Source organism: Onychostoma macrolepis, chromosome 19 (genome assembly GCF_012432095.1).
Source record: "Onychostoma macrolepis isolate SWU-2019 chromosome 19, ASM1243209v1, whole genome shotgun sequence".
NCBI lineage: Eukaryota > Metazoa > Chordata > Actinopteri > Cypriniformes > Cyprinidae > Onychostoma > Onychostoma macrolepis.
The window spans coordinates 10,167,264-10,181,198 of NC_081173.1; the positions used below are offsets into that span (position 1 = coordinate 10,167,264).

General features: G+C 32.8%; 2 protein-coding genes across 2 annotated transcripts; one reads left to right on the forward strand and one right to left on the reverse strand.

Annotated features, from left to right (window-relative positions):
- Positions 1-862: 862 nt before the first annotated feature.
- tspan13b (tetraspanin 13b) lies at positions 863-6,628 on the forward strand. The gene is made up of 6 exons (XM_058753795.1): positions 863-1,101; positions 2,385-2,552; positions 3,579-3,659; positions 4,409-4,522; positions 4,751-4,861; positions 5,732-6,628. The coding sequence occupies exons 1-6, from the start codon at positions 1,039-1,041 to the stop codon at positions 5,804-5,806; spliced, it is 612 nt and encodes a 203-aa protein (XP_058609778.1). The 5' UTR covers positions 863-1,038; the 3' UTR covers positions 5,807-6,628.
- A 598-nt stretch (positions 6,629-7,226) lies between these two features.
- Positions 7,227-9,297, reverse strand: agr2 (anterior gradient 2). The gene is made up of 8 exons (XM_058752795.1): positions 9,171-9,297; positions 8,878-9,004; positions 8,553-8,616; positions 8,338-8,390; positions 8,149-8,225; positions 7,728-7,791; positions 7,553-7,636; positions 7,227-7,465 (listed from the first exon to the last, which is right to left on the reverse strand). The coding sequence occupies exons 2-8, from the start codon at positions 8,993-8,995 to the stop codon at positions 7,416-7,418; spliced, it is 510 nt and encodes a 169-aa protein (XP_058608778.1). The 5' UTR covers positions 8,996-9,004; positions 9,171-9,297; the 3' UTR covers positions 7,227-7,415.
- Between the last annotated feature and the right edge of the window lie 4,638 nt (positions 9,298-13,935).

Below are 13,935 nucleotides of genomic sequence, written 5' to 3' on the forward strand. Positions count from 1 at the left end.
CTGTAGTTATTGGAAAGGAGCCTGTCAGAGGAACCTATTTAGTGAGAGGGCACCAGTACCAGTATTTGTTTTTATTTTTTATTTTTTTATAATCTATGCAGCATATTCATAATACAAGAAAGAAATTCTAAAGTGCAAATTATAAAATAGTTTGTTATATTAATTAAAATAATATATAATGCATTATATATTATTTTATACATAATTATAGTTATACAAATTGTATAAGTTAAATCTCATAAGTACAATTTGTTAGTTCAATGGTAAACATGTGTTGTCATTTTTTCTTTTTTATTATTATTATTATTTTTTTTTTAAATTATTTTATTTTTTTATTTTTTTACCTTTATTTAACCAGGAAGTCTCATTGAGATTTAAAATCTCTTTTACAAGAGAGACCTGTCCAAGGTAGCAGCCATACAGTAAGACAATATTAAAATACAACAAGTACACATTGCAACAATATTTAAACATATCCTCTCAACAAAAACAATCAGAAGCTTCCAATACCACTCTCTTTAGGATGCCTTTAAATTCACCAATAGACACAAATTTATCTAGTTTTAGATCTTTTTGCAAATCATTCCATGCCCAGGGTGCATAATATGAAAAAGCAGTTTTACTCAGTTCTGTACATTTACAGTCCAAGGGGGAGAAAGGTAAGAACTACTATAGCATAACTATTGTGCATCCATTTTGTACAATCGTGTAATTTTATATACAGGAACAAACAACTATTATAGCCTATTATTACATTTGCAGTCAAAATCCACTACGCTTGAAAACACTAAGGAGCTCACCTTCATCCTAAAAAAAAAAAAGAAAAAGAATAGGATGGATTTTATTTGGGGATCTGGCAACCTCTCATGCATCAGCGTTCACTGTGAATTGGTCTGAACCACACGCGTCTTATTTTCTCGTTGCTCAACTACAGTTTCATCTCTTAAATTGTTCGATTTGCTTGTCATGTAACTGACATTTCCAGAGACAGAAATTTACACGGGTGAAAGCTTTTGTCCGGAAAAAACAACATTCAAGATGGGTTGCGCTGGATTCACCTGCTCCAAGAATGCCCTGTGCGCGCTCAACATCCTCTATGTTGTGAGTAACCAACGCGAGAATGGAAGCAACCATATGGAACATCTTTATCAGCCTTTATCATGACATTAGCACATCTGCTTTACAAATACTCATACAAGAGGTGTTTCTGTGTGGCTGTACTGCAGTGCTCTGTGTTTCAGGATTCATGTGAATTATTTAGAGATATTCTTTGTGTGGAATGAGGCCGATGAGCGGTTCTGGTTTCACGCGCAGCCTGTAGAATAACATCCCGGTTTCTTCGCAACTCGTCTGTTTTGGCAAAGTCACATCCTGCTTTTGTTCTACTTATGCAGATATCCTGCTTCATTAGTCTGGAGCTGATATCGTGTGCTGATTAAGCACTTGGCTGCGCTCACCGTTTACATTAGATTATAAAGAAAACATTATTATCACCATTCACTTGTTACTTAATACGTGGAAGCAGAAGCTCAGGGGTCATTTCTGTTTATTGTTCAATGAGAGCAATATGGACTAACCTCAAAATACTCATTTCTGCTTTAAGGAATGAATAGGCTGAAACATTTTGTATTATAATGTGTGCTTGTGTTTTATTGCTCAAGTGGCATCACAGCTGTTGTTGGGCCATTCGCAGAAAACGGTGCCATTTGCCTGCCATTTGTGTTCCCATGAATCACCACTGACAGAATTAACAGGAGCCTGAACCTAGTCACATTATTTGATAGATTTAACTTTAACCGTGTGTGTGTGTGTGTGTGTGTGTTTCGTTTAATTAGTCTATCAATTAGTAACGTTTTAGTTTTTCCTAGGCTATAACTAGATATTTAAGAATCTGTCATCATTATTAAAAAAACATTTTGGGGAAGAAAAAAAAAAAACGTTGACCACTGAACTAAATATTATAGGGCATGTCTCCTTTTGAATCAGGAAATATTATATACATATTATATAATATATTAAAAATCAAAACATTTATATAGTCTTATAATAAAATATAGTGCAATCTCCTGAGAATGACTGTCATAGATTTATTAATATTTTGATTTGGCTTTCATTATATTTTCAGTTTTTTTGTGCTTTTGGGATTTTTTTATTTTTTTAATTCCTATTTAGCTTTAATTTATATTTCAGCTTTACTTTTAGTAACTTTATTACTTCAACAGATTTATTTCACTTAGTTTCCAAGGAAACATTTCTAATTTTCATTTCAGTTTTTAAAAATGTTGGTTTTCCATTTAATTGTGTTTTATATCAACTTTATTTCCATTAATGAAAGTGATTTTTTATAGTTTTACTTAACACTTACTGTTCCTCCCTGTCTTCAGATGGTGAGTTTGCTGATGATTGGCATCGCCGCCTGGGGCAAGTGTTTTGGGTTGGTGTCGAGCTTCCAGGTGGTGGGTGGCATCATTGGAGTGGGGGTCTTCCTCTTCTTTGTTGCCCTAGCTGGACTTATTGGTGCCATGAAGCACCACCAAGTTCTGCTGTTCTTTGTATCCTTTACTGTGATCATCCAGTGCTCTACGTCTCATTTGTTCAGGCTTTGAATAAATGCAGACTGAATAAATCATTTTAACTGTACTTTTGCAATAATTATGTTAGGGTCTGAAAGTTAACGATGCATGTAAAACAGTTAGTATGCATCCTCGTTGTCTTCTTGTATCCATGCTTGTAGTATCCAGTTTCTTCCTCTTAAACTGGACACCGCTGGAGACAAACTGTGTAATCAGTCAAAAAATTATTAATTGGAACAAACTAGCTAGGTAATTTATATTGATTTTCTTTCTAATGTATCAAAAAGTTTATAAATGTTCATATAAGTATTTTAAATGGCCTCATGCAAAAAAGTAGTGTGTGTGTTGAATATGTCAGGTGGTCGTTGCATTGTGATATGCTCTGTGTTTTTCTTCATTGCCTTTGGAGATGAGACATGATTATGATCTGCTCATGTAATGCATTTCACTCTGTGACCATAGAGTGGTGCAGTTAACATGACAAATGAGTGTGCACAACCACTTGCAATGTAAAAAAAAAAAAAAAAGGCTCATCTCAAATGAAATGAAATGAACTAATCCCAAGATGAATTTGGGCCATTACCAAAATGTGCTGGAAGAAGCTTATATATGATTACACGCTGTTATTCAGGGAGGAATGATTGCATGATTGTTCCGGTAGTCTGTTAAGGGATAGGAAAGTATTTGAGTATATTACATTTTATACTCAATAAAACATAAAATAAATCATGTTTGCATTTTAAGCATTGTTTACAGCGTAATGCAGTTCTGCATGTCATTGCCATTTATTTTTGGATTTCAAGAGAAAAACCACAAACAACCACCAAATGTGCCTTAATTTACTTTATGCCTTGTTGAAATTAATTTGGTTTTATTGAAAGTTCTGATATTTAATACAGAACTTTTTAAATTCTACTGAAGATAGCGGTAGACGTGGTGTTAATAGTAGCATTACTCTGAATGCATTGTATTTTTGTGTTTTAATCCTTAATTCATTGACAATAGTACATGATCATCCTGTTCCTGGTGTTTGTAGTTCAGTTTTCAGTGTCCAGTGCATGTCTGGCTATCAATGAGGAGCAACAGGTAAGACTGATTACTGTACTTCACTATAATATTCTCATAAATCCGCTCTGGTGCTCTTTAGTCTTAGAAATGTGTTAAAATATAAAGTGCCATTCAAAACTTTTGGGTTTTGTATAGTTTTTTTGAAAGTAATTAATGCTTTAATTCAACATCGATGCATTAAATTGACAATTAAATCAAAAAGTATTCATAGCATTTATAATGTGACAAAAGATTTCTATTTCAAATAAATGCTGTTCTTATTTATCAAAGAATCCTGAAAAAAAGTATCATGGTTTCCACAAAAATATTAAGCAGCACAACTGTTTTCAACATTGATAATAATAAGAAATCAGCATATTAGAATTATTTCTGAAGGACATGTGAAGACTGGAGTAATGACGCTAAAAATTCAGCTTTTCATCACAGGAATAAATTATGTTTCAAAATATATTCAAATAGAACAGTTATTTTAAATGGTAATCATATTTCACAATATTAATGTTTTTACTGTATTTTTGATCAAATAAGTGCAGCCTTGGTGAGCATAAGAGACTCAAAAACATCAAAAATCTCACTGTCCCTAAACATTCGAATGGTGTATATATAAAAATAGACATATATTTGGTTCTCCCAATAAATGGTCTAAAATTAACTTTTTTGCTAAACCTTCCAGTAGACCCCTGCTAACTCAGATCGGTGTAAACAGTCTTTTGTTTTTTATTGATTGTTCCATATTGTGTTCTCATGAGTTTCATCCCTGTGTGTAGAATCACCTGTTGGAGGTGGGCTGGAATAACTCCCTGACCACTCAGAGGGACGTGGAGAAGAGTCTGAACTGCTGCGGTTTCTCTCACATGGATATCAATGGAAGCTGTGCCGCAGTAATTTCCTATGATACACAAGTTTCATTGTACTTTTGTAGTGTTCATGTATTGCATGTGCTGAATGGTATAAATGATACCTGTGTGGGTGAGAATGGCTGTGCTACTAATTTGCATGCTGATGATAGCATAACGAACTGCAAGTGCGTGACATGTTAGGCAATCACATAATTTGTTCTATTATAACAACTTGGTGCTCTTGTCAATGTCTTTTTTGCCCTTGTGCAGCCCTGCTTTCATTATAGCACTTGCACCACATGTGCAGCAAAGATCCAGGAGCACGCCGGCGAGGTGCTGCGCTTCGTCGGAGGGATCGGCCTCTTCTTCAGCTTCACTGAGGTCAGCCTGCTAAACTAACTCCTGCTTTCTCTTCTTTCAGATTCTTCACTGAATTTCACAACCAGAATGTTTTCTGGATCTTTCCTCATTGTCATGCATCTTAAAAAAGAAAGACTAGTACAGAAAACATGTTAAAGGAATAGTTTACCCAGTAAATGAAAATTTGCTGAAGATGTACTCCCCCTCAGGCCATCCAAGATGTAGAGGAGTTGGTTTCTTCATCAAAACAGAAATTTAGCATCACTTGCTCACCAATGGATCTTCTGCAGGGAATGGGTGCCGTCAGAATAAGAGTCCAAACAGCCGATAAAAACATCACAATAATCCACATGGCTTGAGTACAGCAATTTAAAAAAGTTAAAATTTGCATTTTTCTAAAAAACAAATCCATCATTAAGACATGTTTAACTTAAAACCGTTGCTTCCAGCTAAAACATGAGACCTCTATCCATAATATTGCTATGTCCAGTGAAAAAGTCAGCTCGTCTGAATCAGGAGAGAAATATGCAGAGATCAAGCACGGTTTACAAGTGAAAACGGTCCAAAATAATTGTGAAAAAATATGTTGGTGTTCATTGTTTTGGGAGGACAGGGGATTCACTGGAGAAAGTTATTATGGATTATTGAAAGAAGCTTAGAAGTTTTAAAAGCCTTGATGGATTTATTAGAAATACACCACTTTTTGCTTCATGAGACCTTAATTGATGAACTGGAGTCGTGTGGATTGCTTCTGGATTATTGTGACGTTTTTTTATCAGCTGTTTGGACTCTCATTCTGACGGCACCCATTCACTGCAGAGGATCCATTGATGAACAAGTGAAGAAACTATACTTTTAAATGGTTAACTTTAAGTTTCCTGCTTGTTTCAGATCCTGGGAGTTTGGCTGACATACAGGTACAGAAACCAAAAGGACCCACGGGCGAATCCCAGCGCCTTCCTGTAGGTTTGATTCTTATGATGAATTCTCTGGATTTGTCGTCTGACCACTGGATTTGTCGCTGGAGCTGTTGAAGAGAGTGTGCGTTTGCTTTTACTGAAGAGGAGACCAGCCTGTGTGTTCTTGCTGCTATATATTAATATGTGCTTGATTTGTCAAGAGTACAGTGTGACAGCACTGTACTGTACGTTATGAAGTTGTACTTATGCTTGAAGAATTCCTCTCAATGAAAGAACAGAACACTAAATACCAGTATGCAGTACCTACACTAATGGGCTAAACAACAAAGACCACTTGATTTTATGTTAACAGTTTTATGTGGCAAAAACATTAACAGAAAATGAGCTGCTGTGATCAAAACATGCAGAGTGTGAGCATGACACTATTTATGTTGACAGTTTATATAATGCTGACAATATCAAAATATATCCATATCAATTCCACATCAATTTCTTATATTAAATACACATGTTATCAATTAGCACGAATGATAGCGTTACACTGAAGTTGCTCTGAATCACTATAATGCAATCAAGTTGCTAGATACACTATTGGACTTCATAATTAATATGAAAATGCAATTAAAATTGACAAATTGATAGAAGAATGTTTTCTTGAGCACTGTTTAATGATCTCAGATTTCATATTACATATTTATCTGCTTATTTTATTTCCATTATGTGTGTGTTACTTAGTTTACCAAATTGATTTTGTGTATCGTTTTGGCTTCTTGCATGAATTCCTCATTGAAATGTACATCTGTATCCAATGGTTCTGTGAACTACGCTCTCAATCATTTGAAATCAGAAAAAAAAATAAAGACCCTGAGGACACAATTGTGCTTTGGCCAGTTTTGTCTTTGTATAACTTAATTGCTGGGTTTCCACATTGCTTAGGGCTAATGCTTTTATTGTCTGAAATCCTTTTTGGAGTATTTCAGGAAAGCAACTTCCTCCAACCGCAAACCAATCAGAGACTGCCACGCTCAGGCCAAGAGCTCAGTGTATAACAAAGGCAGCTAGTAACCAGGCAACAATATGACTCAGGAAAACATGCTGCCAGTTACTCTGACTCCTCCCACCAGGATGCTAGCCGGAGACTCCGTTAAAGTGACAGTTAGACAAACTATCTAGCGGTAGCCATTGCCTTCCATAGTTTTTTTTCCCCTCCATAATATGGAAGTCAATGGCTACCACCAACTATTTGGTTACCAACATTCTTGTAAATATCTTATTTTGAGTTCAGCAGAAGAAAGATACTCACACAGGTTTGGAACAACTTGTAAGTAAATGATAACAGAATTTAAATGTTTGAGTGAACTGTCCCTTTAACTGGAAAACCCACATGGCTTCTGCTTTGAATAAACGGTGCGAACATAACAGCATAAACAAATTACCAGGAGAAACGAATTTTGAAGCAACTTCATTTATTGAAAAAAAAAAAAATGAAAAGAAAGCCTGAAGTTTACCTTAACAGTCTACTCAAAGAACATATTGTATTTTTGTACAGGGCTTTTACAGTGCGTTTCATGCCGTCAGTAAACAAATGACAGAATAATAGTGACCCTCAGGGAAGTAATATCCTCTCGGCGGATAAAAAGACTTGGCTTTTGTGTTCACAACTCTGTCTTCAGAAACTTCAAGGATCTTTGCATGTTGCTCAACACTGTGGAAACAAAACCAAACGAATGAAGCTGTTAGTTTGTCGACGTGGAATAACTCATTTTGGCATTAAAACAGCTTTCAGACTTACAGAGTTTCATATCGGCGGGTTCATAGGCGTACAAGCGGTTAGCATAGCGGCCAGTGATGTCTGCACGAACAGTCATGGAGGGATCTGGAGCACAGGAAGGGTTTGAATCATTCATGCAGACCACTTCATAATGTGTGGCATTATTTATGTATCAGTCATGATTAAATCAACTCACCAACAAAGAGGATTCTGGGAACGTACTGGCCATCAGGAGACAAGTGCTTATCTGTGGTCTCGTACTGTAAAAAAAACAAGGCAGTTCAATTTACAGAAATGTAAATTGTAAATTTAAATGTACATACAACAGACTAGAACCTACAGATTAATACACAGACTGCATTATACATTAACTATGAGCAATACTTTTGTTGCAGTATTTATAAATCTTTGTTAATGTTAGTTAGCCTAATAAAAATATTTATAAAAATAAAAACATTGATAGTAGCCTACATGTTAGCCATTGAGTAGCCTAATAATTTTAATTTCGTATTAGAAGATAATGGAATTAACATTAACTAAGATTAATGAATGCTTTAGAAATATTTTTAACAAGTGTAGGCTACTTAACTGTTAACAAATGGTAAAGTGTTACTCACCACCAAGTTCAAGATCACGAAATCGTCATCGACCAGCTTCTGGATTTCTTTATCCTCAGCGAAGGCCTTCTTCAGAGCTGATAAAATAATATAAACATGTAAAAATAAAATCATAATACAAACTTGTAGAACAAACAGAATTTTAAACTAACCAACAGTGAAATTGTCCAAATAAAAGTCAATCCTTACCCTGGCTGTGTGGACAGTCCTCCAGATGAAAGATGACCATGAGGGGCTTGTTCCTAATTAAACAGATTATACAAGTTGTAAAAAAAAAAAAACATATATATATATATATATATATATATATATATATATATCATCAATAGACCTTCTATACACACAGAAGTATGTATTATTGAACACCATACTCTATAATTCTGTATAATACAAGCATTTCTCACTTGGATCGTGACCAAAACAGAGCTTCCTCGTACGTCTGTGCCCAGATCAGCTGATCACCCCATCCTGAAAGGAAAAGAATACCAAATATGAATCCTAAAAAACAATATCTACTCAGCCAATGTGGATGATGACTGCTATCGGTATTGCACAAAGTGAGGTATGAGATAGCATTTAACACGGTAAAGAACTAGAATAATTTCTAATAATTATCTTATGCTACTCATATGTAGCTTCAGTTATGCTATTCTTACATCTCACTAAAGCAACGTAATTTTACAAAAGCTGCTAAAAACCAATATTTTGGGATGTTTTCATGAAACTGACCTCTGGAGAGAGTCTGAGGAATCCTCTTCTCTTTCTTGGGAGTGGTCTTGTCAGGCTTCCCGATGGCAGAAGACAAGGTCACCAGGACCAAGAGCACTGAGAGTATTCCTTTAAGCATCTTCACAAGCTGAAAGAACAAAATATTTCGATATATAGTTGTTAGGAAATGACAAAGCATGATTTTAACATCAGTCCCAGCGGTTAATGGTGTTGCACGCTTGAAAGCGACCTGTAGCAAAGCCAGCTCCAGAGAAATATAGCAACACAAAGTCCCTGTAATGTGGAATCCTCACCTGTTCTCGGCTTCCCTGTTCAGTGTGTTCAGACTCAGACTCCTGGTCTCTCTCTCTCTCTTTCTCTCACCTGAACGGCTCTTATACCTGTTCACCTGAGGCTCCGCCCACCCTTCTTCTGTTCTGGAATGTGATTCTGTGCTTTAATGCTATTCAGCCTTATTTTGCAAGCAAACTTTGCATTAACTCTTTTATTTGGCTCGGCGCCAAGGACAGGTCAGCAGAGAGTCGTGATAAGCTATTGAAGACTAGCGTGATTGGGCTTTTTGTGATTGGCTGAGCTCTGATCCGTGATCTCAGAGGGGTTCATTAATGAGCTTTTGTAATTTGAGGAATGACGTGGTGATAGAATGAGAAACCTGTTTATTACGCATGAATATCTTGATGCATATTTTTATCATATTATCATCAGACACATTAAATCGATAGATTTGAATCTAACTGTACAATGTGTTTTTGAACAGTTTATAATTGCATCTGAAGGAAAGTTACTATTTGCATGTAGGAATATTTGGACATTATAGTTTACTAGTGCATTATATAGTTTTCTGTAATATAATAGGGTGTGTATTGTATACAGGATTCTTAATAGTCTATATACAATGGTAGTTTGCTGGTGAAATCCTGCCTTGCAAACATTTGCTTAATGAAGCACTCAAAAGGAAGTTTCTTGAACACCGTTCCTTCAAAAGGACTGACGTGTCCTTAAGATGACTGATTCTGAATGAAGAAGACTTTTGGTGTAACTTTTTTTTCGGTGTAACCGTATTATTATTATTATTATTATTATTTTGAATTATAATTCATTTTATAAATTTTATTATTGTTGTTTTATTACTTAAAACAAAAATTATTGTTGTTTTATTTATTTATTTATTTATTTTATTTTATTTTTTCTACCACTTTTCTGTACTAATTCTAATAAAGGAAAAGGATCACCAGTGACCTTTTATTTAAAAATATTATATATATATATATATATATATTCTTTTCTTTATTACTTCTACCACTTTTCCGTACCAATTCTAGTAAAGGAAAAAGTATCACCTTTATGTTAATAATATTTAAATTATTTTATTTTATTTTTATGTGTATTTTTATTACTTCTACAAATTTTCCATACTAATTCTAATGAAGGAAAAGCAGCACCTTTTATTTTATTTTATTTTATTTCTTCTACCACATTTCTGAATTAATCCTAATAAAGGAAAAGCATAAATGTTTATTTTAATAAAATTTAAATGATTTTATTTTATTTATATGTGTATTTTTATTACTTCTACAAATTTTCCATACTAATTCTAATGAAGGAAAAGCAGCACCTTTTATTTTATTTTTTCTACCACTTTTCCGTACCAATTCTAGTAAAGGAAAAAGTATCACCTTTATGTTAATAATATTTAAATTATTTTATTTTATTTTTTCTACCACTTTTCTGTACTAATTCTAATGAAGGAAAAGCAGCACCTTTTATTTTATTTTATTTTTTCTACCACTTTTCTGTACTAATTCTAATGAAGGAAAAGCAGCACCTTTTATTTTATTTATATGTGTATTTTTATTACTTCTACAAATTTTCCATACTAATTCTAATGAAGGAAAAGCAGCACCTTTTATTTTATTTATATGTGTATTTTTATTACTTCTACAAATTTTCCATACTAATTCTAATAAAGGAAAAGGATCACCAGTGACCTTTTATTTAAAAATATTATATATATATATTCTTTTCTTTATTACTTCTACCACTTTTCTGTACTAATTCTAATAAAGGAAAAGCATAAATGTTTATTTTAATAAAATTTAAATGATTTTATTTTATTTTATTTTATTTTATTTTATTTATTTATTTATTTATTTTATTTTATTTTTTCTACCACTTTTCTGTACTAATTCTAATAAAGGAAAAGGATCACCAGTGACCTTTTATTTAAAAATATTATATATATATATATATATATATTCTTTTCTTTATTACTTCTACCACTTTTCCGTACCAATTCTAGTAAAGGAAAAAGTATCACCTTTATGTTAATAATATTTAAATTATTTTATTTTATTTATATGTGTATTTTTATTACTTCTACAAATTTTCCATACTAATTCTAATGAAGGAAAAGCAGCACCTTTTATTTTATTTTATTTTATTTCTTCTACCACATTTCTGAATTAATCCTAATAAAGGAAAAGCATAAATGTTTATTTTAATAAAATTTAAATGATTTTATTTTATTTTATTACTTGCTTTTCCATACAAATTCTAATAAAGGTAAAGCATCACCTCTTATATTAAAGGGATAGTTCACCCAAAAATGAAAATTCTGTCATCTTTTACTCACCCTCAAGTATGTTCCAAACCTGTATGAATGTCTTTGTTCTGCTGAACACAAAGGAAGATATTCTGGAGAATGTGGGAAACAGAGCAGTTCTGGGGCACCATTGACTTCCATAGTATTTTTTTTTTCCTACTATGGAAGTCAATGGTGCCCCAAACAGCCTGGTTACAAACTTTCTTCAAAATATCTTCCTTTGTGTTCAACAGAACAAAATATTCATACAGGTTTAAATTATTTTATTTTATTTTATTACTTCTACCACTTTTCCGTACCAATTCTAGTAAAGGAAAAAGTATCACCTTTATGTTAATAATATTTAAATTATTTTATTTTGTTTTATTTTATTACTTTACAACTTTTCCATACTAATCCTAATAAAGGAAAAGCATCACCTTTTATTTTAATAATATTTTATTTTATTACTTCTACCACTTTTCCATCCTAATTTGAATAAAGGAGAAGCATAATTTTTTGTTTTAATAATATTTAAATTATTTCATTTTATTTTATTTAATTATTTTATTTTATTTTTATTTTTTTAAATTTAATTTAATTTAATTTTGTTTTATTTTACCACTTTTCCATACTGATTCTAATAAAGCAAAAGCATCACCAGTGACCTTTTAGTTTAATAATTTGCTGATATTTGTATTAGATGACCGTTGTAAACGTTATTGTGTAACATCCTCTGTCGAGTTGCTCAAACGTAAAGACCATGTTAAGATTTCCGGAGCAAGTCATTGCTGTAAACTGAAGAGGTGCATGTTTATAGCTGATTTCATCTTCTCTTAAAATGACTTTCTCTGAAACGAGGGCCTGACTAAGCCTCTTTCCAGTAGCGGCTGTGGGATAATATGACAGCGGAGGATCAATGGCGTCTTTGTGCCGAGTTCAGGGCCTCCACGACAACCAACACCACTCAGTCTCAATGAATCCAGTCTTTTTATGACTCCACTCTCTGTCCTTCAGCTGGACATTCACTGCCCCTATATTGTGCTGAAAATGACAGGTATGACTTACTCTGACTTACAAACTAAAGGTTTGTCACAAACAAAAGACAGCTGAGGATGTGCTTCTACAAGTCAACTGTTTTTTTTTACCCTTATGTCAAAGTAAAAGGCACTTAACCTTCAGGAAATGAATATCGTAATAATAATAATAATAATAATGAACATAACGATAGCACAAAATATATAATAAAATAATAACATTATTTTAAATAATACAATAATGTGTATTTTAATATTTTAATCTTATTTTCTTCTGAAAGAAGTCTCTTATGCCCACCAAGTCTGCATTAAGTTGATCAAAAAATATTATTAAAATTTAAAGTAAATGTTTTTCTATTTTATTTCATAATTAAATGTGATTTTCTTTTCTACGATGGCAAAAGTTGAATTTTCAGCAACATTACTCCAGTGTCCTTCAGAAATCATTCTAATATGCTGATTTGCTGCTCAAGAAACATTTTTTATTATTATTATTATCAATGTTGAAAGCAGTTGTGATTAATATTTCTGTGGAAACCATGCATTATTGATTATTGATACATTATTTCTCAGGATTCTTTGATTAATAGAAAGACCAGACAGCATTTATTTGAAATAAAAATATTTTGTATAAATTAATATAACATACACACACACTGTATATAACATTTATATTAATAAAATGTAAATATAAATATATTTAGTATTTGTATATTTTGTAGTGTATTATATAATATTATTATATAAATATTTGTATAATTTAAATATTATTTAGAACTAATATATATTATTATTAATAGAACATAATTTTGCATTTAATACATAAATATATTTTGTAACGATCTTTACTGTCACTTTTGGTCAATTTAACGTGTCCTTGCTGAAATAAAATAAATAAATCTCACTGACCCCAAAACTTTTGAACAATAGTATCCTTACATTTATTTACATTCTTACATTTATTTGCAGCCCTGTTACCAAAATTAGTTACTTGTCTGAATACATCTCAAAAACCTTGTTTGATTTAGTTCTTTTCTTGAAATAAACAAACAGATTAATTCCTTGAAAATAAAAGAATGCCAAAAATTTGTCAACAGCAATCTAGCATAGCATCACGATCACAAAACTGCCTGGATGTTTTTATACACAGCAAAGACCTAGATTTTTTTTTTTTTTTGTAACATTTTTCCTGTACAGTGGCTGAGGACACACACAAAAATGAAAGGAACGTTACATAGGATGAATGAATTGCTGAGGTGTCCTTAACTCTAAATGATCCTTCCTGCACCTTGCACGCAAGCAGAAATTCTATGAAGCTGAAGTCAATATTTGTCCTTGAGGGCTGGGTGCACAAGCCACTCCTGATCACACACACTCCAGCAGCCATCTGCACCGACTCCGCCCTGAGAACACGGATCTGACACACAGGAAGGCAAACGC